At 35.4% G+C, this 23,410-nt stretch overlaps 2 protein-coding genes and 1 pseudogene across 5 annotated transcripts; 1 reads left to right on the forward strand and 2 right to left on the reverse strand.

The window, feature by feature from the left end:
- Positions 1-961: 961 nt before the first annotated feature.
- LOC110736545 lies at positions 962-5,494 on the forward strand (annotated as a pseudogene).
- A 686-nt stretch (positions 5,495-6,180) lies between these two features.
- On the reverse strand, positions 6,181-10,711 carry LOC110736549 (shaggy-related protein kinase alpha). Of its 3 annotated transcripts, none has more exons than XM_021916790.1 (13): positions 10,574-10,711; positions 9,243-9,394; positions 9,065-9,157; positions 8,902-8,961; positions 8,536-8,808; positions 8,348-8,422; positions 8,074-8,130; positions 7,840-7,980; positions 7,690-7,740; positions 7,346-7,441; positions 7,161-7,244; positions 6,707-6,809; positions 6,181-6,613 (listed from the first exon to the last, which is right to left on the reverse strand). In XM_021916790.1, exons 2-13 carry the CDS (start codon positions 9,348-9,350, stop codon positions 6,531-6,533), a joined length of 1,224 nt encoding a protein of 407 aa, XP_021772482.1. In that variant the 5' UTR covers positions 9,351-9,394; positions 10,574-10,711; the 3' UTR covers positions 6,181-6,530. The 3 variants fall into 3 exon arrangements, with proteins under 3 accessions (XP_021772482.1, XP_021772481.1, XP_021772480.1); XM_021916789.1 differs by lacking the exon at positions 10,574-10,711 and adding an exon at positions 10,440-10,571; XM_021916788.1 differs by lacking the exon at positions 10,574-10,711 and adding an exon at positions 10,420-10,567.
- A 4,135-nt stretch (positions 10,712-14,846) lies between these two features.
- Positions 14,847-22,441, reverse strand: LOC110736550 (putative RNA polymerase II subunit B1 CTD phosphatase RPAP2 homolog). Of its 2 annotated transcripts, XM_021916792.1 has the most exons (8): positions 22,129-22,441; positions 21,328-22,035; positions 20,938-21,213; positions 20,146-20,802; positions 19,857-20,044; positions 19,211-19,474; positions 18,486-18,644; positions 14,847-15,501 (listed from the first exon to the last, which is right to left on the reverse strand). In XM_021916792.1, the coding sequence occupies exons 2-8, from the start codon at positions 21,920-21,922 to the stop codon at positions 15,397-15,399; spliced, it is 2,244 nt and encodes a 747-aa protein (XP_021772484.1). In that variant the 5' UTR covers positions 21,923-22,035; positions 22,129-22,441; the 3' UTR covers positions 14,847-15,396. The 2 variants fall into 2 exon arrangements, with proteins under 2 accessions (XP_021772484.1, XP_021772483.1); XM_021916791.1 differs by having other exon boundaries at positions 21,328-22,441.
- Between the last annotated feature and the right edge of the window lie 969 nt (positions 22,442-23,410).

Raw genomic sequence — 23,410 nt, forward strand, 5'->3', positions numbered from 1 at the left:
TCTAAATGGGGGTATCACAACCATGAGATGATAGTATATGAAGTGGGTCATCGACAATTAAGCAGCCTAAGTCCTGCTGCAAAACTAGTTGTCAAAAAAATGAGTGATGCTCAAGTGAAGCTTGCTAAAATATTAGCATTTGTGTTAGAGAAATTTCCTGAAGACCAGCCAAACCGAAGACACATCTTCAACGTCAGACAGAAACTGAGGTTTGAACGGTCAGAGGGAAGGAACCCTATTCAGCAGCTTCTACACCAGGCACAAGCACGTGGTTACATGTTCAGGTTTAATTCTGATGAAGAGACATCGGAGGTGACTCATTTATTCCTTGTGCATCCTGATTGTGCTGATATGATCAAGTCTTGGCCATCCGTGATTTTGATCGATTCAACATACAAGACAAACAAGTACAAGTTCCCACTGGTTGAGATGATTGGGATGGCTCCAACGAACCATAACTTTCTGATTGGTTATGCAGTCATCAAGGATGAGACGGTTGCGAGTTATTATTGGGTGTTCACAATCCTTATCTGTGTGACCAATTCGACCATAATAATAGCAAAAATCCCCAAGTCTCTCGTACTTAAACCCTACCCATTTGGTACTTCCAGACTCCACAACAACTTTCATTCCCCTATAGAGAGGCTTAGTGATATCCACCATTACTTTAACCCTCATATATTCCTCCTAACAGAGAGGATCAGACTCATCTACCTCCACGCATTCTCCAATACAGTCCCTAATATCATGAGCAAACTGAATCGAACGCATACCAAAAGGTACATCAATAAGCCTAATCCAGAAACGACATGAATCAAATACAACATCCGAAGGTTGTTCATCGACACAAATCTCCTTCAATAGCAGAACTTGATTGTCAAAAACCCATGGCCTACCCTCCAGCACCTTTCTCCTATCTTCAATATTGAAGAATTGAAAAATAAACAGGTTTGTATTCACGTTACGGATCGCAATGTTCTCATCAATTCGCCACAAATTCTTTAGCACCCGTTTCATGGCTTCAACATTAAAAGGTTTCCTAGTGAGTAATTTTCCCACCAAAGACAGGGCAATTTTTTAGTTCGACCCCTCCCCGATCGAAGCAACATTCGATTGTCCAAACACAAAATTCTCCTCATCAGTCAACTTCAAACGCTCCCATTCCTTCATTAGATTGTCATCCATAATCAGCAAGCATGACAGAACCCTCGGTGAGATCAGATTGTGGAAAAAACAAGGCAAAATTTGGAAGAAATTGATTGGAAAACCCCACAGCACTAAACCCTAGACGAGAGAAAAAGAACTGCACCCTACACGAGGGACTGTAGAGTTCAAATAGCCCATACTACCTCTGTTTGTATTTTAAATTGGAAAATTTAACAGGAATAATCCAACCTTTTGTCCGCTCTCCCATATTAATCCCACCTTTTGATTACTTCTCATTAATCCAACCTTTGTACCCCTTTTTCTCACAACCCTTACAGGTCACTGACCATTACAACCGGTTAGAATGCTGACGTGGCACCTCATGATTAGTTTTTTGCTTTTTTTTTTTTTAATAATTTACCTTTTATTTTTAATTTTGAGTTGTTAAAAAAATTTTTTAAAAAAATACCCCACCATCATCTTCTTCTTCTTTCTCCCCCTTCCCCATTACCACCATAGTCATTAGTCACCAGACCCACCAACCACCACCATCCCTTTATCTCTCTCCTTCTCCTTTCCCTTCATTACCACTTCACCTCCCTTTTAACTTACCCACCAATAACAATACCTCTATCCAGCACCACCACCAACACCTTTAGCCACCACAAACCTCCAACCACCCTTAGCTTCCCACTATCAACCCCACCGTCAATCCACCATCATCCGCATCGCCACAACCCCACAGCACTACATCATGCACCACCAATGCCCCACTGTCGATTTACCATCACCAAAATCCGTAGTAACACCCCACCGTTCCACCTCCGCACCACCATCAACCAACCCAGAAATTCCCACTGTCCCACCTTCTGTGTTCCCGTGACGAAAATCAACCAACGCACAAACCCCAACCCACTATCCCACCTCTGCACCACCATCAACCAACCCACACCCTCAACAAACAACCAACTCACGATTGCGCGCCGCATTGGGTAGGTGGGGTTAGGGCTGGGATTTCGGCGTTGGGTAGGTGGGGTTGGGGTTTCAGGGTATGGGTGGGGGTAAGGTTAGTGGTTTCGCGAAGTGTCACCCTCTAGTTTGGTTGATAGGAAGAAGTTTGTGTTTGATTATCTTGATGAAGGAGGAAGAAAGGTGGTCATAGAAGGGGAAGAGAGGTAGTCATGGAGGAAGAGAGAGAAAGAAGTGGTCATGGGGGAAGAGAGATAAAAGACTGGTGGGCTTTAAAAAAAAGGGAAAAAAATTAAAATTACCCGATCTTTAGGTAACCGGTCATTTAGGTTCGTTAAAATATAATACCCCCTAAAGGTTGTATTATTCAAGAATAATCGAAAGGTTGGATTATTTTGGGAGAATCGAGCAAAGATTGGATTATTCTCGTTAAATTTACCTTTAAAATTTATGTTTGAGATTTTACGATAACCTTTCACACACACACACAAAAAAAAAAAAAAAAAAAGAAAGCATTTTACAAAATTTATAACTAGTTAAATACTGCAAATTAGTTTTCCATATACTTCGTTCAAAGTTTTATGGAATACATTGTATGTTGAAGGCTTTCCCAGAACATTGTCAGTGTCAACCTTCAATTTCCATCTTTCTTCCCCGAGAATTTGGGAATTACAGAATTAGGCAAGTAGTAGCAGCAACATCTTCACTCTGCTTCATTGCTGAGACGAAAACTCAAAGATGAAGTTTCAAGCTCTGCGTTTTAATGGCGGTACCTCTCTTTTTCCCATAATTTCTTCCTCCTTTCCTTTTCATTTTCGAAATTGTTGCCATTTTTCCAGTGAAAGAATTGTTGCAATTGATGACCGTAATTTAATTCTCAATTCTGTTAGAGAACAATGCAAATTAGGGTTTTCCGATCTTAAACTTCCACAATCTCTCTTCCATCAATTGACTTCTTTGCGTCCTCTTCCTTCTGTTATCGTTTTCAATCAGCTCTTCACTGCCATTTCCAAATTGAAATGGCTTCATCCTCATTCCACCATTATCTCTCTTTCCAGGCACCTTGAATTACTGGGTGTTCGACCTGATATGCATTCTATTGGTATTCTTGCCAATTCTTACTGCCATTTGGGCGGTATCGATATCGGGTTTTCTCTTCTCGGCAAAAGGCTTAAACTTGGTTATCCCCCTGATTGTGTTATCTTTAACACCTTAATTAACGGCTATGTCCACTGTGGTAAGCTCCCCCTAGCTACTCAGCTGCTGAATAAGATTCTGAAGTTGGGTTTCCAACCCACTATTGTTACATATGGTGCTATTTTCAAAGGCCTTTGTAGTATTGGCGACAATGCCAGTGCTCTCACTTTGCTTAAGAAAATGCAGTCTGCTGCTCATTGTAAGCCTGGTCTTGTCATATATAACACTATTATTGATAGTCTCTGTAAGGACAGGTTATTACAACAAGCTATGGACCTGTTCTCCGCTATGAAAACCGATGGCATTCAACCTAATGTTGTCACTTATAACTCCTTAATTCGAGGCTTTTACAATTCTGGATGCAGGGAAGAGGCTAAGGGTGTATTGACTGAGATGTTAAAGAGCAATACAGCACCTAATGTTGCGACCTACAACACGTTGGTTGACATGTTTTGTAAAGATGGTAATGCTTGAATGCTTTTACAACACGTTGGTTGATTTTAAGACTCATGACTGACAAAGGTGTAGCTCCTGACATCATTACTTACAATGCTTTACTTGATGGTTATTGTTTGCGTGGTCAGATGGAAGATGCAGAAAAGCTACTTGATATCATGGCCCAGAATGGTTGTGAGCCTAATGTTGTAAGTTTGAATACTATGATCAATGGATATGTCAAACTCAAAAACATTGATAAAGCTCTTACTATATTAGAAGATATGATTGAGAAAGGGATACCACCGAATGTTGTAACCTACAACACCCTTATTGATGGCTTGTGTAAAGCCAGTAGACTTACACTTGCACGCCAGTTGTTCATGGATATGCAAGCTCACGGAGATACTCCTAATGTTGTCACATATAATTCATTGCTTGATGGCCTGTGCAAAAGTGCACGGCTGGGTGAGGCAGTGGCATTACTTGAAGATATGGAGGATAAAGGTATCAAGCCTACTACTGTCACTTACAATATCCTAATGGACAGCTTGTGTGAGGCTGGGAAACTTGAAGATGCAGCAAAATTCTTCTCTGATCTTGTGTCAAAGGGTCTGCAGCCTAGTTTTAGAACATACAACATATTAGTTAAGGGCTTTTGCAAGAAGGGGTTAATGAATGAAGCTGTTGATGTTTTGAGTAAAATGGAGAAAGATAGTTGTTTACCCGATGCTATTACCTACAATACGCTCATCAGAGGATATATTCTCAATAATGACTTTTCCAAGGCATTATACTATCGTGATCTTATGGTTAGCAAAGGATTTGAAGCTGAAGCACACACTTTCTTTATTTGTTGACCTCTTGTCTTCCAATAACTCGAGTGATACTTTCTAGGGCTTGCTTCAAAAGTTTATCAAATGAATTATAAGTTTCCTACGATTGGAGAGTTTAGACCGTGGATATCAAATTTACTGTTGATGCTATAGAGAGATGTTCCTCCATTGTGGTCTGAAAACGCAAAACCATCTGTGAATGGTATGAATTTTTTTTTCCTGTTTCACGTTCCAAATTTGAATTTCAACTCTGCTGCATGTCTGTGATCTTAGGCTAGCTTGTCCTTAAGCTGATGTCGGCCTGTTAGCAACTTCATTTGTTACCATTCTTACCAGACATGCTGGTCTTCAAATTATTTTTTTGATCCTTAGCTTATGAAAAATGGCTCAATGATTTTGGAAACTTATCGTGCTTGATTAAATTTTGCTGGATATTTAGCTGATTTAGTTTCTGGTTCTATCACACAAAGCATAGACTGTTGGATTTGGAAACACTTATTTATTGTTACAGAAAAAGATAGAAACATCCTGATTTTTGATGCTCTACAGGTGGAAGAAATAAAGAGATTAGAACTGGTTAGTTCTCTGATTGATACAGATCAGAAAAAAATTGCTGGCTCAGTGGCTAAAAATATGGAACTTGCTCACTTTCTCTTGCTTCTCTTGGTGGACAGCATACATGTTCATTTTCCTTGTTCTTCGCGAATTAATTGTATTTTATCTCTTCATAGTTAGATTGTAGATTTGTAATGGCTATGGGCTTCACTTCGATTGTAGTATACTGCTGGTGTATGTGATGAGAGATATATTATGTTGAATCTGTTTCATATGAGCTAAGTCTGAATGTACTTCACAATTACTAATAGGTTCTTACAAGAGTCTCTGAACTTAAATTACTATGGTTTATATTTCGGGTTGGTTTTAAATTGCAACTTTACCATATATTCTTAATTATAAAGTATTATGTACAGTATTATTTTTCAATGGAGTCTTCGAAAGTTGAAATAGGTTTATAAGCAGAGGGAAACTGTGAATTGTAAACTTCTAGCAAAAAATTTCATTTTAAGCACATCTAAATTTAAGAAATAGTACTCCGTATTACTTCGTTAATATTTTAGTGTCATATGTCACATACTCTGTATTTATCTTGCACCAGGACTTTTGAAGTTACATCACAGGTATAATATTGTTGTCTAACTAATTCACCATTCAAGGCATATGCGATTTTTCAATATTTACATTGATAAGATTTGGCCTTCAGGCATGAACTAATTCTGAACTCACCCACCAATTTCAAGTTTCAAGTAAAAATCAGTCCAAAGTAGATGCGATTAGTAACCTTTGGTTCTCCCTAGTTTGTTGCCGAATACCCTCCCGATTTCTGAGCGAAAAATGCTCAAGAACATCAATGATCAACTTTTATACACCAAGGAAAAATAGAGAGGGTCTATACTCTATACAACATTGTTTAAGTTAATAAACCTTATTTGACATTAAAATACTACACAAGCAGTGCCTTCTTATTTGTTGAGTATCAATTGATTTCTCATACATCCAAGCTTCTTACCAAGTCATTTGTTAATTATATTACGAATGACAAAAAAAGTGAGTCGCAACCATTGGGCTATAATTCTATATCACAACATACACTTCAGATTAAAGTTGGCTGTTACTTTCAGTGATAAATTACAACCAGTTAGAAATATAACCATAGTAAAAAAGACAGCCATATTCAGGTCTTGTGCAGGACTTGCAATTGTTCATTTCTCTCTCTAAAAGCTGCTTTTACAACGTAGGGTGTAAGGGGGAAAAAAGATACTAACACAGAAGGGGGCACCAGAAAATATATAATAGGAGTAAAAAGGAACAGATACTCAGACTACGAAACCACATCTTCCATAATAATAATGATTTCCTCTGCTCTTCATTATCTCATCAAATTTGATTTCACAATCCAAGAAATGGACATTGCTTCCTTGCATGCTCGGGGATCAATCGGACAACTGTTTCTGCTGGCACTCCTTTCAACTCTGTTCAGTGTTGCGAAAAAGAGAAAAAGTCAACTCAAATCTTAGATGGAGTAGTGGCACAACAACATAGTCTTTCCTTTGATCAATTCTTACCATGAGGCTTGAAGTTAAACAACGGGGGAAGAAAGCGACCATTTGGCAAGCGGGTGTTTGGGTCTCTTAGCTCATCAAAGAAGGGATGAGTCAAGGCATCCAGCTAAAATTGAAGACAAAAAAAAACCACATTAGAATACCAGAACCACATAGTCACTGATAGAGAGGGATTAAGATGCTAATTGGTGATTGAGGTATGAACAAGCTTTAAAAGAATTCAGAAACTAAATAAACACACGTTTACTAAGTAATGTGCCAAGACTTGTAAATAAACATAGAATAACAGAAAGCAACACAGTAAAAAAAAAGGGAATATAACATCAATTTTAATAAATTTTACAACAGCTCACTCAAACAAAGGCATGACCTGCAGGAGAATACTACTGATGCAGGAAGGATAATGCCAATGAATGAATTAACGTACGAGTACAAAGTTTTTATATATAGCACTTACAGCTGAACATCGGAGATTAGGAGAATACTGTAGGAGCCTAGAAACCAAATCAACAGCCTCAGGAGGCATTCGTTTGTGAAATATCTGGTGCAAAAAAAAAAATCAGCATTAAATCAATTAACCAAAAAAATATAAAATAAAAAAAAGGAAAAAGAGAAGATCCAAAATTTGGTCTTGAATTCAACCTTGTGCCATGGATGAGCTTTGATTTGGGGAAATTTGAATTCCGTGTAGTTGGGATTCATACATTTGATTTCCTCTCTCGTTGGAGTGCCCAACACCTGAGAAAGTTTTCGGCAGGCATTGTCAATAGACATTCAAGAAGCACCACAGAGGAAATGACTACCAAGTTCCAAGACTGACACATTTGGCAAGCCAAGAAACAACAAAAACTGACACATTTGGCAAGCCAAGAAACAACAAAAACTGACACATTTGGCAAGCCAAGATACAACAAAAACTTTAAACGCCATAGTCAACATGACAAGGGAAGCCACCCTGTAAGGTGACCATAAGAGTTTGTCTATACCTTTATAATCTCAACAAGCTGATCAACTCCACTCTCGCCAGGAAATAGAGGCTGAAAAATAATATAAAACAGATTATAAATATACATACACATAGAAGGTGCCAACCATTAAGTAAAAATGGCAGAAAACTTGCAAGAGTATCAAGCTACCTGTCCAAGAAGCAGTTCTGCAAGCACACAGCCAGCAGACCAGACGTCAATAGCTGTAGTGTATTCTGTTGCTCCGAATATTAGCTCTGGTGCTCTATAGTATCTAGAGCAGATATAAGATATATTAGGCTCGCCTTTTATCTGCAGGTGAGGAGATGGTAATTAGATGGCATAACACAAAGGTAACATACATCTGAAGTAATGTGATGACTAAAAACAAATTTACCCACATACCAGAACTTTTGCACTTCCAAAGTCACAAAGCTTCAGCTGGTGCGTATGAGGATTTACCTACATACAATTACAAATAAAGCCAGTAAGAACCACTGACAGAAGTATCCAATTCATAGGCTATAGACAAGCAGGAATGCAACCATGTAATGAAAATGTCGAGTGTATAGATGTGCATGTCCATAATCAGGGTGTGGTGTACATAAAGTAAAGACAATAGTGCTAACAGCTCAGAAAACTAAACAAAAAACAAATTTTCCATTGCTTGCAAACTTACCAGGAGATTTTGAGGCTTAATATCACGATGACAAACACCAATAGAGCGATGAATGTATGACAAGGCTCTGAAAATCTGCAATCATCAAAGAATTTTGCAAAGTCCAAAGAATTAGCATTGAGTAAAAACAGAAGAAACAATGCGGATAAAGATAAACATAGTTACAAGTTTGCATTTAAATTCAGTACCTGGTAAGTGTATAGTTTAACATAAATCAGAGGCATCCTCTGGTTCATTTTATTGTAGTGCTTGATCACTCGATGGACAGTTTCCGGAACATACTCAAGCACCAAATTAAGGTAAAGTTCGTCCTTATCCGTTGTTGAAAAGAAACAATGTTTCAAAGACACGACATTTGGGTGGTCAAGAAGACGCATTGTCTGCAACTCACGATTTTTGTACCTCTTGTCCTGAAGAACCTTTTTTATAGCCACAGTTTCCCCTGTTTCTAAGCACTTTGCCTACACGAGTATAAGAGCACAAATTAGCAAACCAATTACATGGACAAGAGACAGTCAACAGTATCTCATATGTCACGAGGATGAAAAGTCTACCTGAAAAACAACCCCAAAAGAACCATGTCCAACAACACGCTCTGCCATGTAGCTAATAGTCTGAAATGAGCCAATAGAAAGACAATAGATGAGCAGCTAATTTCTAAATGTTCGATTTGTGACATACAAAAATATTTATTGGCATTGAAACATAGCACTCTACCTGCTTTGGCTGGCCATTCTTCCCGCCGATTGTTGTCACTATTATGTGCCCGGTCTCGGTGCCATTGCCATCAACAACTGTTGGTTCCATATCCTAAATCACAAAAACACTTATCAGTTACTAATAACAAACAAGAGAACAAACAAAAAAACGCTAAAGAAAAGAATCAATCATTCACCTTATCATCTCTAATTTTCATGTCATTCATTTCCTCGGGAAGCTTATCAACACCATGACCACTAGAGTCTCTGATACCAGTAGTAGGTGCAACACCTACTGAAGCCATACTTGCTCACAACGTTCGTTAACTCAACTCAATCACTCATTCATCTACCAATACAAGACAAAACCACAATTAGCTTAACAATACATCGCCACTATCCATTTCTCCATTAGATTATAAATAAATGCACCTCAGAAACATTACAGATAAGATAAAAAAAAAACCCCTAATAATCGCCGAAATCTGTTCACATTAGAATCATCAAAATATGCATAACAATTAAGCTACAACAGACACACATACGCACCCATAAACACACACACCAGCACCACAACAACAAAAAAGGGTGAATTCAAGCATCAAATACCAAGTTCGAGCTTCAGATCATTCTTATACTCTCACTACGACCAGTAAAATCATTCTCTATTTTTCACTACATAAATGTAATAATAGCATGTTAGCAGCTTCTCAAGTGACTTTACATATATGCAGCTCAAAATCATGCTTGTTAAGCATTCTCCAAACTAATAATTACAAAGAAAAGAAAATGACTACTTTTTATCATCACTAAGGTCCTACTGAAATTATCTTTGAACATGGATTACAATCTGTTAAAACCAAAAGAAAGTAATCAATGAAAAGCTAAATCATTTTTTTGTGTGTGTGTGTGATTATTGGATTGGAGTATGCTTAACAAGCATGCTTTTAACAAAACATTAAAAAAAAATTAATTAAAAAAAAAAAAACTTAACTTAGCAAAACAAATGATGAAAAGAAAAACCCACATCAAAGATTGCAACTTTCTACAATTTCATAGCTTGACCTTAGTGGAATCATTGCCTAATTTTACAAAATCCTCAAACTTCATTTTATTCCTATCCAATTTTTTAACAAAGAAAAATTTCTCAAAAAAAATTAACAAATAAACGGTCTATAATAGCCACAGAGATTAACCCAAATAAACACATCATCAAAAACATAAGACAGATCCAAATAAACCAACAAAACAAGAAAAAATGATGCATGAAAAAATCAAAACCCTAGAAATGAAACCCACTAAAGATGAAAAAGCAGCAAAATTTGTGTAAAATCACAACAAATTAGCAGAACCCAAGAAAGAAAAACAAAGTACCAATCGATTGCGAAATTTACAGGCAAAAAACAGCAGATTTCACCAAGAAGAAAGAAAGGAACAGAGGTTTGGATCAAAAAATAATAATAATAATAATAATAATAGGAGAGAGAAAATTAGAGAGAGAAAGAAGAAGGGAAGAACAGATCCATACGGAGGAGAGAGAAAGATGAAGAGGCTGTCTGAGTGTTTTTGTTATTTTCCTCGGATTTTACTTTATTTTTTTTAATTTTTAAATTTATTTATTTTTTGGGTCCTTCTTTCTGTGTTAGTGTCGTAATGGGTTGGGTGACAGTCAAAGATGAAAGCATAAAAATATTGACATTGAAAAGATAAAGGAATTCTTTATTCATTTATTGTTTTTTTCTTTTAATTGTATTTTTTTTCCCAAGTACGGAGTATACAAAATTCTATGAAGGTAATATATTAAGGGGGTAATAAAAGTCAAATTTAAAATACATAAGAAATTAGAAGTGTTGTTGTAGGAGACAAGGTGTTTACAAATGAAATAAGATAATAGTGCCATGAAGAAAAGAGAGAGATGAAGAAATTATTATCCTCATAATGACGGTAATAGTTACACACCTCCCCCTATTGTAACTATTACCCCCAAAATGAGGGTATTAATTCCTCTTTCTTTATCTCATACTACACCATTACTACGTAATTTTCCTTACAATCACATCATCACTACCTCCTTCTTCCCTATATTCACTTTTATTTTGCTTAGTTTGACTTTTATTACTCTACTAATACATCTTCCTCAATCCAAACATGCCCTAAATAACAATGGTTACTTAAAGTTGAACATTGGTCTTAACTCTATCAATATCGTCAAAAAAAAAAAAAAAAAAAAAAAAAAAAAAAAAATTTAACCAGTTAGTATTTACACTAAGGTTTACTTTGATACTTAAAATTTTAATGTTGAATAGCCTATTAGTTATTGCCGATTTGCAGTATGTATAAATATAGTTTGTATCATAAAAATAATGTTATAGAGTGAGAGTTTGTTACATTTATCTTCATGTTATTTTTATAGATGTTTTAGTTTTTAAAATTGTATTCACATGAAAATAGAATAACCAAATAAAATAAGGAAATTTTATGAAGTAAAATAGTCTAGTATGAACACTTATAAATTACTTCATATGAGCTACTACTTTTTGTTAATTTAATACTCTCTCCGTTTTAAAATACTTGTTACATTTCTTCATGTGCGGAGTTTTAGGAGAAATAGGAGAAAGTAATAAAATATAGAGGTAGTGAGGTAGGTGGAAGAATAAAAAATAGTAAAAAGAAAAATTAGTTGATAGAATTGAAGGAGAGAGATTATGAAATTAATAAAATATGATTTATGTTGGGTTCACTAGTTGAGAGAAATGAATTAAATATTGTAAAAGTTTTCTAAATGAAAAGAGGAACAAATATTAAAAAATGGAGAGAGTAAGAAAAAAAAAAAAGTATATTTGTATTTGACTACAATAATTAATTAATTATAGGTTAAGAGTATATTAAAACATAACCTTTATTTGTATCATTATTTTGTATAAGGTTTTTTTTTTCTTAAAGTTATTTTGTTTAAGTATCAATATTGTATGAATAAACTAAACAATGTAATAGCTTTATGGACGGTAATGATAACTACAGAATGGATTGGCTAATGTTAATTGTTGAGGGTGTCGATTGTTATTTTTTATTTATTGGACCGTTCAAACATTTAAAATTTGTGCTAAAAATGAAATTGTAAAAAATAAATTAGTAAGTCAGAGATTTTCAGTGTGTGGATGGGAAAGGATTGGCGCCAATATGATGACAATTGAGATGGGCACCCACTTTCCTCATATCCATGATAATACCAATTATTTACACATTTTTAATTTTTAATTTACAAACCTAAAATAATTTTCTATCATTCATTTATTGGTTTCCAATTTGCAACAGGAAATTAGTTGTTGTCTCAATTTGTTGTGTTTATATATATATATATATATATATATATATATATATATATATATATATATATATATATATATATATATATATATAGTGCTCGTACTGAGTATTTATAATGACATTAAAAAAAAATCTACAAAACTCTAAGAAATTTACTCTGTATATATATACTTTATATTAGTAAAAAATAATCATATAATATTCATTAAAATATAATAATAAATAAAATTTAACAAGCGATCCATCGTAATAAATCATCAGAGTGATACATTGCGATTGTTAAGTAGATCTTAGAAGTTAAGTGAAATATTTTGTACATTACTAAATTTGTAGTCTAGTGAAAGGTGTATATGCTTTGGGTATCCTGCTTTCAAGCATTCTTTATCTTAGGTTGGGGGACAAGGTAAGTGTGAAGTAATGATTATGCACAAGCTTCTTGGTGATTAAAGAAGTATTAGGATCTCAGAAGATTGTGGTACCAATAATTATTACTGCTGTCACTTTTAGAGCTCCAAGTACAGTATCAAATATGAAGGCCTCTTCTTTGGATTATCATTGTATGAATGTATGATAAGTATATTGTAGAACACTAGATGTTTGAATCTCCTTTTTCTTTTTGTTCATTATCCCATTATGTATATAGTCTAGCCAATTTACAATCTATTGCGTAAAGTCTCTTGCAAAATAATAATCCTTGTTTTCTTTTCACTATAATCCATCGTGTCATACAAATGTTAAAACCACAAAAGGTAGTGAGTATACAACGAGATTTGATTAAATGTCTTGCTATTCACTTTTAATTAAGCTAATTGATATCCACATGTAATCCAAGTAGCTTAAATAATGTAACATATATCGATTTATGATTATATAGTCGATTGGTCGGATCTCCTATTGTCGTACGGCACAAAGTATCATACGGTCATTGGCATTTGCTTTCCTCGTTAGGTGATGTTTAATTAGATATGAGAAAGAAATTTCCAAATAATAATTTTATATGAGCTGAATTAATGATGAAATCAAAGTTTCTCATAAATTAAAAGTAGAATTTTAGGTGAAGATGCAAAAATTGTCCAAAGAATCAGCTGCCTACTCTGTGAATCTTCTAGTTGGGCTTATTTGGACAATTTCTCTCTCTCTCAATCTAAAACGAAGGAGACACTAAAAAGGTAGTAAGGCTAACTAACCAATAATTGCTTAATAATATTTGACCAATTAATCTACACCCACAGACATATTCCAACAAGATTTAATGCTCAACCTCAAACGTCAAGAACAATATTATCTACCTATATATTTATTTATTTTCACATTATTTAAAATACATTTTTAGTTGAAAAGGACATCCAAAGTACAGTTTTATTAGAAAATATACTTAAAAATCAATTCAATTCAACAACCATTTAATTTTTATCATGAGAATCAATGCGTTAGTTAGAATGACATGGAAAATGTAGCTCACAAATTGAACTTCTTGATGGAATTCAATGGCAAGCAGTGTGTTACGCGTTGTTGTCAAAATAAGCGAAATAACATGCTTATCACTATTTTCGAGTGTAGGCTATAAATAAAGGCCGATCTATTTTTGTCAAGACAGCGTGCCTTAACATTGACTAGCCCTAGGTCAATAGCTACACGTTATGTCATGTCACGATTTCGAAGGGCAACCTAGACACAACCCTAACTCGAGTGTGTGTCCAGCATTCTTGATCTTCATGCCTACCCCAATTTTACTTGTATTGATTTATATCCGAAGATGAAACAATAAACTCAACCGCTAGACCAAGCCATCCTTCGAGTTTCAACATAAAAAGTTTGATAAATATCGGAGTTTATCAAAATCTGCCCAAAAACCACACACATTGCTTAAATGTTTTTACACAATTTGGCAGTTGTTTTCATGTGATGTAAAATCACTTTAATGGACATAAGACTTTTAATACGATAAATTTCTAAATTTAATTTACTCCGTAACAATCATGACGTTGCTCTTACCGAAAGAAAAGAATGCATCTTTCATACAGACCACATAAAAAAAAAATCTAAAAAAAAGGAAGACGAAATTTTTCAGAGGATGAAAAATGGTGGATAAGACGAAAACAAAAAAACAGAGAAAATCATGAAATCAAGGAAAATGACATACTAAAATTATTGTTAAATTTAATAGATTTAAATAGGAAAGCAACAAATAGAAAGAGTTGTACTGTCATGTCTTCTGTGTTCTGCTACTGAATAGTCAAATATTCATCTATAATTGCCCTTACTAATAACACTATTAAAATACACTCAGATGGGCCCCACTTGCTGTACTTCCTTATTCTATCATTCAAAATCAAGACTTCATATCTGTAGATGAGAACTCCCTTTGTCCTAGTATGATTGTCCAGCTTAACCTATACGGAGTATCCAATAATCTTAATCTTAGTGGGGCAAAGGGAGTAACAAAGTTCAACTCTTCAACTGATTGATCACAATTTCAAGAACCAAGGGTCTTGTTTAAATTTAACAAACTGTTCTGTACAGACATTTACTGATACAAATAATTTTGGCATTGTATAAGACAAAAATTACTGAGCACTCTGTAGCTTTTACATCATACATCTTATAGCTTTGGCGAAAACTGTCCCAGGCGCAATGTAAGGGATGATAAATCCATCTCAGAGTTGGGCAAAAAAAAAAATCCAATCTTGGACATCTTTAAAATCTTGACATACATAAATGTTTGGTTTTTTTTATATGTTCAGTGGAAAAGCCTTAAGAATAGATGATTTTGCACATCTCTGGGATGGAATTAACATGACTAGGGGATATGGTTGCTCCAAGGAGCATTTAAAACCAAAAAAAAGGTACTATTTATACCATCCTGGGAAAAAAAAAAGAAAGAATCCCCCTTTTTAGGATATGGTAGGCATAAAGAATTTGTTGCAACGAAAAGAAATCCAATGGAACGATGTAGTCGATCAGCACTAGTGAGCAGGTAGGAGGCAGCAACATACATGTCGAAGCTGTTGTAAGTACAGTTTATTAACCACCACTCTGCATTGAGAATTGAGGCACACGACCCAGCGGAATCACAAAATCTTTCATGATCTCGTACTCTTCAGCACTTATCTGGGCACCACTTAAGACCTACAGAGGCAACATCCAAACGCAGCCAACTTTAAACATGTTCATATGTCCTAGGTGACAAGTTCCGAATAAATTTTAGAAATTTTCGAATGTTAGCTATTCTGCTCAAAGGCAAATGACATGGACATAACCAATAAGAAAATTTGGCAATGGATTGGGCCAATCAAACTCCAACATTCCACAATGGCCTAACATGGTCAGAAGGTCAGAGACCATGAAATCCCAACATAAAAACTAGACGAACAAAATTAACGACTTTCAGAGTCTACATTCACTTCATTAAAGCATATTGGACAGAAGACTATAGTTTTTCAATATGGACTATTTGGTGAAGTAAACAAGTACTTTACATTGAAATCAGTAAAATCTACACCATGGAAGAACAATGCACTAACATCCTAAACTGTTAACAATGCTTATTACACAACAAAACTACCTTGTGTCTAACTGTATGCAAGTAAATGAACCTACAGATTCTACACTTAAACCTCGTTTGTCACCATGTCTACCTGACACTCTCCAATGCATGTGGGTTTTGACACATGGAAAACCCCCTGAAACAAGATGTTAGCAGCTGCACCAGGGAGGAGATAATTTTACATCTCTGTGGATGACACATCCGCCCCCCCTCCTCTCTCTAAATCATAGAGTATCAAATGCTAGGATCGCTCAAATGACCTTTCATAAATATGCTGTAGCATGTGTGCAACAGTGCAGGTTTTCACTACATAATTTTTTTACCAACTGTACTTCAACTAATCACTCAGGCATGGGGATGTTTTCATACTAATTTCTCTCCTGTACATTCAAGTAATATAATGCAATTGGAATTCTAGCAACAATAAGCCCTATACATATTCAAGGACCATGATAACCAGTACATCCATCAACCGTATCTCCATGTCCAACACTAAGTTTCTTATTGTCACTTCCACACAAGTCTAGACGTCTAGTCCCAATTCCTTAGCAACGCCTTAACTATACACATTCAAGAGGGCCAACAAGCACACTTCAGAGATGGTATACTGTACCCGTACCTGTCCCTAATACAATTGATCTCCATACCTAGCTTTGTTCATCTGTACTTTTAAGTCTGCCAATAATATTAGCATTATTACCCCAAATTTCTCGTCTAGATTGTCAACCGACTAGCAAAGTCATGCTAATACTCTCGTAGAACTATAGAAGTATTCAAACACTGTTCTTGTCAACCACATGCACATCTAACCAACAGTATGTACTTCATATCAGAGGCACCTAACCAACATACCAAAACAGTTACTTAAGAGAGCCCCGAATTAACATCAGCTACTGGTTACAAGTCAAAGCATTACTGGCTGAACAAAGGTTCAGTGCCAACATTAATTTGATACATAACAATAGGTTGTTAGATACAATACTTTTAAGGCTTGAAGTCTATTGTTCTCAAACCCTAGCCAGTAGCCAGTATACAAATGAGATGAAAAAATTATTCAGCTGCACTCTATTAATGTGACCCACTTCGCTTTTTAACTGCTTACTGCTTGCAGGTCCTCTCTCTCTCTCTCTCTCTCTCTCTCTCTACTCAGATTCTTCTTCAACTTAAAAGGACAATATTTATGCATTATATCTCTCATGTCCTCTTCTGGCAACCATCAAGCCATCAAAAGCCAATGAAACTACCTCAGTGAGACTGTGAGAGTTATCCAAGTGAGGTGACCAAAAGTCCCACCTAACCTCTCATTAGTTGATGGCTTGATTTGTAAATACAAGGTTTTCAATAAAATCCTCGATCTGAAAAACCATCAAGATCTTTCAAAAAAACAAAGATCAATGTAATTTCTAATTTCTCTCTCCTTCGTAAAAGCCCATGCACTTGTGATTTTATGCGCAGCCCTAACCAGGTTCAAACAGAGAGCCCAACTGTATTCTGTACACGGAAGTCTAAAACCACATACACTGATGTTGACATTGGCCCGGCGGAATGGGTAACATAACTATTTCCTCGGACTTAGAATATTTTCATACAAATTCTATCTTTTACAGTCAAATACATTTTAACCAATTAAATTCAGCGCTAGAAAACAATTTGTGGTCAAAACACGTGAAAACGTTGTCCTCCATCAAGCCCACTAAAGACTTCTTCGATCTACTCTACACATTTATTAAAACTATATCTATCAAACCAAGTCTAATCCTGCTTCCTTAGCAATGTTTAACAAAATTATTACAATCGGATAATTAATTTCTAGATTAAGTCAATTTTTGATGCCTCAACCCATAGAAGGTCAAATTCAACACATTACTTAGCAAGTTGTTTGGGTTTGGCAAGTTTTTGGCAACTGTATGCTCAAAACCAGAAGTAATCAGCTTAGTTTTGGGACAATTTTGAGTCTAGTAAAAAGATTTCATGTAATCACAGCACATAAATATCTTCAATGGAGTGCTCCACTGGAGAATATGAATATCTAATAACAAAGCTCCCGACCTCTTTAAAGCGGGTTAATGTAGGTCAGATTTAAATCATTTTGCCCCTGCGACTGCAAAGCAGCTATTATGTTAGATCCCTTATTGATAATCAATCAAAAAATCTACAACTACTATTCTAGATTATATCGCCTTAGTCCTTGGTTCAACTTGGCTTTTCACAAAATTAAAATTCATGGAAATAGGCTATTTAACATCGACTAAGATGGAGTGATTCAGAGAGAAGCATAGCAAAAGAATGCATAATAGGATCAATCAATCATATATACTAAAATGGAACAAAAAAATCAAAGGAAAAAAAAAAGGAAAACAATTAATCACAAGTAGAGGGCATTAGGACAATTTATGAGACATTTGATTATTTAATATCAAACTCAGAAAATGGCCAAATAAAAGACTTTTAACTTTATTTGGAAATGCAGAGATATTTACCAACTAAGCTTCACCAAAGAACAAAGGGTGCAAACAAAAGGAGGACATGGACTAAGAGTTAGAAACTAATAAGCAAAAAATCTTACCTTGGGGATTAGAATTCTCCTGCTAGTCAAGTATGCAGATAGTCCAGGAATCCTACAGACAGAAAGAGCATCAATGAATAGAAGAGCAATTACTTGCCATTGCTTCATTCTAAGTGGAGGAAGTGCATCCATAAAAGACATCGTTTCCAGCAAGCAGGTCTGCATACAAACAAGCTTATTAGTGAACACCGGCCTCAAAGATTTGGAAACAGCACAAAGGACTGAACAAATAGACTTCTTGCAAAAAAGAGAAGAGGAAGAAGAAAATGAGAAAAGAGGGTATTAAAAAAAACAGCCAGAGCCACTTTATATAATTAGCTAATGACCACAAAGGGGAATAGAGAAAAAGGGGGGGGGGGGGGGAGACAGTACAAAGAACAGGATAAATCAATCAACAAAAATTAGAACTGGTAACCACCATTACAAAAGTAGATACAAGGAATGACAGCAAAAAGAGTTCAGAGCAGTAATCATGCAGTGGTCATTAGAATTTTAAAAAAGCATGATCTTAGTCAATGCATAAACACAACTAATCACTGATTGGCAGGGAAAGAGAAGTCGCTCAAGCAATTAATAACCAAGAGTTCAAGATCAAAATACAATATCCAGCAATAGACATGCCAAACAAACTAAACAGTCATGAAATTGACATATGTCGTTTTCAATGGCCAAAGCATGGCTACAAGGAGCTACAAAAAAAAACCCGGATAATTAGAGGTCAGTACCACTTCACGTTCCAGAGTAGATACTGGTGTTGGCAATTTTAGATCAGCAATCAATCCAGGCAAAGCTCGTGCAAGACAACCAGATAATGTTTGCTTGATTTCTGGAGAACGGCCATCAGGAAGCACTATTTTGCTGGGATATTCTCTTCCATTTGTAAACATATACTCTTCATGAACACTCTCATCTCTTCCATATATATAAGCCAGTGAGGATGATGTCAGCCAAGAAAAGAGAGCATCCCACATCAAGGCAAATGGTGACAACTGAAGATCCAAACAATGTTTAGTGGAGCATATAAAAATGATCATGTTTACTGAAGTAAAACTTAATAGCACTTTTGGTAGCCAGTTAAAAACAGTGGAAATGAAATAGAGTGTAAAGATATATATGTACATAGAAATGCAACCTTATCCCTAAACATACGTTTTTCTTCATTACTGTTCAATTCCACCCAATACCACCCCAAATGGATGGATGGTAATGAAAATTTGTGAAGAAATTTACATAATTTGGGGTGAACTAGCATTACCATGAGAATGGACATTGGATTTTTTCTTACAAATTACTCCATAATATAGATATTCAATCTCATTACCACCATTTATTACCACTTACCAAACAGGCTGTAACATTATTAAAACTTACTGTCAAGCTGAATCCTTCTGGAGAAGTATCAAACCATGAGTTATCAGAGTCAAAGACACGATTCAAGTTGCCTGGTGTCTTAGGCAACTTTTCAGTAGCTAGGTTTTCTAATGCATCATCTCTTACAGAATGTTGCCCTTCGTCTACTGTTTTTGGCTGTGGCAACACTACGATTCCAGCCTCAGAAACTGAAGTCAAACAACCAACATATAAAAAAAATCAGTGCAATTAGGCTTTTGCACACAAACAATGTTCTCAAACTAACAGCCATACAGAATGCAGATTATACCAGCATCATCAGCATCAGATTGCCCAGATGCAACTGCTTCTGCTGCCTGGATCAATGCCATCGCACAAGCTTCAGCAGAGGCAAATCGCTGGGAATCATCCTCTTCCCCTGCCTCTTCGCTTCTTGAAGTACTTGGACCTTCTTTTGCATTATTAAATTCTCTAAACTCACAGAGATTTCCAATGGAAAGACCATTGGGTTTCTCGTCAGCCCAAGTTACAGAGCGTGCAAGTTTCTTTACCCCAGAAGTTCTAAGAGCAGATTTTCCTTTTGATAAACTAGAGTGAACAACTTTCTCAGAATGAGATTCATCTTTTACATGTGTGCTACATGAAGTGGAACCATTCTTATCTTGGTGAAAATAAACTTCGGCTAAACTTGCATTCTGATCTAAATTATTTCCAGCCCCAATTAAAGCTGAATCCATAGATCTCCGTAGATTATTGTCCCCAGCAGAAGCAGACTCCTTACTTAGATTACCAAGATCCAGTTTTCCAGAGAATTCTCGGGACATTTGATTCAGATCAGATTTGACTTGACTGGAAGGCAATTTGGAGACACTGTATTCATCTTGGGTAATGATGGTGCTCGTAAAGTCTACACTGCCAAAAAATGAATCTTTGCCCTTTGTCGAGAGAGACTTCTTTGCTACTGAGCCTGTAGTAAACTCAAGCTCGTTTCAGACTAAATGGAACTAATTTACACAGATGAGTTATTGGAAAATTCAAATAGATTATCCATGGTATTGATGAATAAAGCATTCAAATTAAAAGCCACATATGCCAATATTACCTTTTTTGGCTTCAGACTGCACTGGCTTGGAGCCACCTTCTAACTTCTTAGGAGCAGTAAACTCATCATTGGTTATAATCATACTGGTGAAGTTTATATCACCTAGCAAAGGTTCCATTGTTTCTGATTGATTGAGCTGAAACTTCTTGTCATTTTTCAGAACTTCTGTAGAACCAGTTGTGCCATCAATGGATTTAATAACAGTAACCTCGAAGTCAGACCCATTTGTAATGGCATCACTGTGCTTATTCAACTTGACATCACCTGGTTCAGATCCTGAAATGTGCAACCATTCAACAAAAAGAACAATTAAAATGCACAACCATGAACCAATTTCCACGAAAATAAGAACATAATCAATGTGCAAAAGCTAGGACGATCTCCTCTCACCTTTTGCAAAAGCTTCTGATCCTGATGAATTGGAGAGACGATCTCTGTGTGGAACATACCCTTCAATTGCATTTGACGGACCAACCCACTCCTCCATCGAAACTTCCCCTCCTTTCGTCTCAACATTCTCCTTAATCATCAGTTTTGACAACCCCAAGTCCCCATTCTCCCCCTTGCTCTCTTCTTCCTCATTTTCCAAACCCTCATTCTTAAACAAACTCAAAATCTCATTAACCTTAGCCGGGTTCAAAGCCGAGCATCTCTCCTCATTTAAACTCCCCGCAAACGCCTTGCTATTGATCAAACAACTAGAACAGCAATACAAATAAGTCTCATGAAGATCATACACCCGGTGCTCCTTAATCGAAATGCGGTATTGCCCCTTTTTCGGGTGCTCCGCAGGCAAAGAATTCGGGCACAATGGATAACCACATAGATAAGCAATCGTACGCTCAGTCACTACATCACCATAATCACTCCTAGACATTAGAGACCCAGCAGCAAAAAGCTGACCATCATCTTCAATACCATCAAGAAGTGCAAGCTGCAGCTTATGCACTGCTTCTGATACAGTAATTATCCTATCCTTTTCCATCTAAATTTCTAGGATTTCAGCAAAGGTTTTCCCACTTTAATTTACAAGAAAACAAATCAACCCCAAAAACCCTCAAAAACAACTAAATTAGGGTTCAAGCAAGCGATGAATCACTGAAATTCAAAAAATTCCCAATTGAGTACAATAAATTAAGCAAAATAAAGTATGAATGAATGATGTTTTAAGCAATTAGAATGATTTCATACCGAATTAAGAGGCAAAAAAGAGAGAAATTGTTTGCTTAATCTTGTTCTTCTTCTTCTTCACTAATCAGCAATGATTCATTCAATCTCCAGTAAAAATTGGATGATTGATTGGTTTCTTAACAAGAACTCATGTGCAGAGGAGAGAGAAAGAGCGGGAAATCTGGGGTCGGTGGTATGGAATCGCACATAGAGATAGGGGTTGAGTACCAATTTTCGTCAGTTTGTTAAGACTGCCGCTTTGAACTTCGAAGAGGGAGTTTGCACAGGGAGAGAGAGGAGAGAGAAGATAGGGAGACTTTTAGAACGTGACTTTTAAGGGAGAACGACACGAGCAAAGATAAATCTATCTCCGATATATTGGACTATAAGCGGATGGTATATTAGTATTACCTCTGTTTCATAGAGTACCAATACATATTACATATCTAATATATATATATATAAATAAAGTACACATTTTTTGAGAGCATTTGTAGCGCCACATAAGAAATATAGTTATTTCGACCAATAAGAAGAAAGATTTGTATTTTATTTTTGATATAAAAAATTATGTCGCCACCTAGATAAAAGTAACGAATTAGTTTTGATATATCTAAAATTTTAATGCCACGTAGATTATAATCCACGAATTAAATTATTTTAATGGACAAAAAATAAAGTAAAAATATAGGAAAAGATAAATTTATTAATTTAATACTACGTACATAAGAAATCCAAAAAAAATATACTAAAAATTATTTAAATGATAAACGTTTATAATAAAGTTTGATACCTATTATTATAAGATAAATTTTGATAGTATTTATGATAAGAAATACAAATTGTTCGTTAATTATAATTAAATTAAAATTTGTGATACCTACCATTATAAATTGACACATCATACGACACCAAACAAAATTTCGTATCAATAAAAAACCCCATCAAGCGAATTTTGTGTTAGTAATTTTGTGTTAATTTTTGGTCATCAATGGCCGGGTAATTTTTAGCTTAATTTTTAAAATCCTATGTTTAAATTAGTATTTTTAATTATTACTTACATTGTATTAATTTGGGATACTCAATGATTTTATGTTTATGTTTTATTTTTGGTCAACAATGTTCGGGTAATTTCTAAAATCTTATGTTTAAATTTATATTTGAAATTATTAGTTACATTGTATTTATTTAGGATACTTAACAATTATTTGTTTATGTAATAGCATACGATTAGATGTTGTATACTTAATATATGGATGACTTTGGTTATTTTTGGAGATGATGAAAAAATTCCAATGCATAG

The sequence above is a fragment of the Chenopodium quinoa genome, unplaced genomic scaffold, assembly GCF_001683475.1.
Source record: "Chenopodium quinoa cultivar QQ74 unplaced genomic scaffold, ASM168347v1, whole genome shotgun sequence".
NCBI classification, from domain to species: domain Eukaryota; kingdom Viridiplantae; phylum Streptophyta; class Magnoliopsida; order Caryophyllales; family Amaranthaceae; genus Chenopodium; species Chenopodium quinoa.

Excerpts from the sequence above, each read along its gene's own strand:
- LOC110736549 (XM_021916790.1), bottom strand. The coding sequence starts at position 9,350 with ATGGCTTCAGTAGGTGTTGCACCTACTACTGGTATCAGAGACTCTAGT. Across the intron at positions 9,158-9,242 it reads TGAAAATTAGAGATGATAAG|GATATGGAACCAACAGTTGT; the intron begins GTGAATGATTGA and ends TTTGTGATTTAG. Across the intron at positions 8,962-9,064 it reads AGAATGGCCAGCCAAAGCAG|ACTATTAGCTACATGGCAGA; the intron begins GTAGAGTGCTAT and ends GGCTCATTTCAG.
- LOC110736550 (XM_021916792.1), bottom strand. The coding sequence starts at position 21,922 with ATGGAAAAGGATAGGATAATTACTGTATCAGAAGCAGTGCATAAGCTG. Across the intron at positions 20,803-20,937 it reads GCAGTCTGAAGCCAAAAAAG|GCTCAGTAGCAAAGAAGTCT; the intron begins GTAATATTGGCA and ends AGTTTACTACAG. Across the intron at positions 18,645-19,210 it reads CTACTCTGGAACGTGAAGTG|ACCTGCTTGCTGGAAACGAT; the intron begins GTACTGACCTCT and ends GTTTGTATGCAG.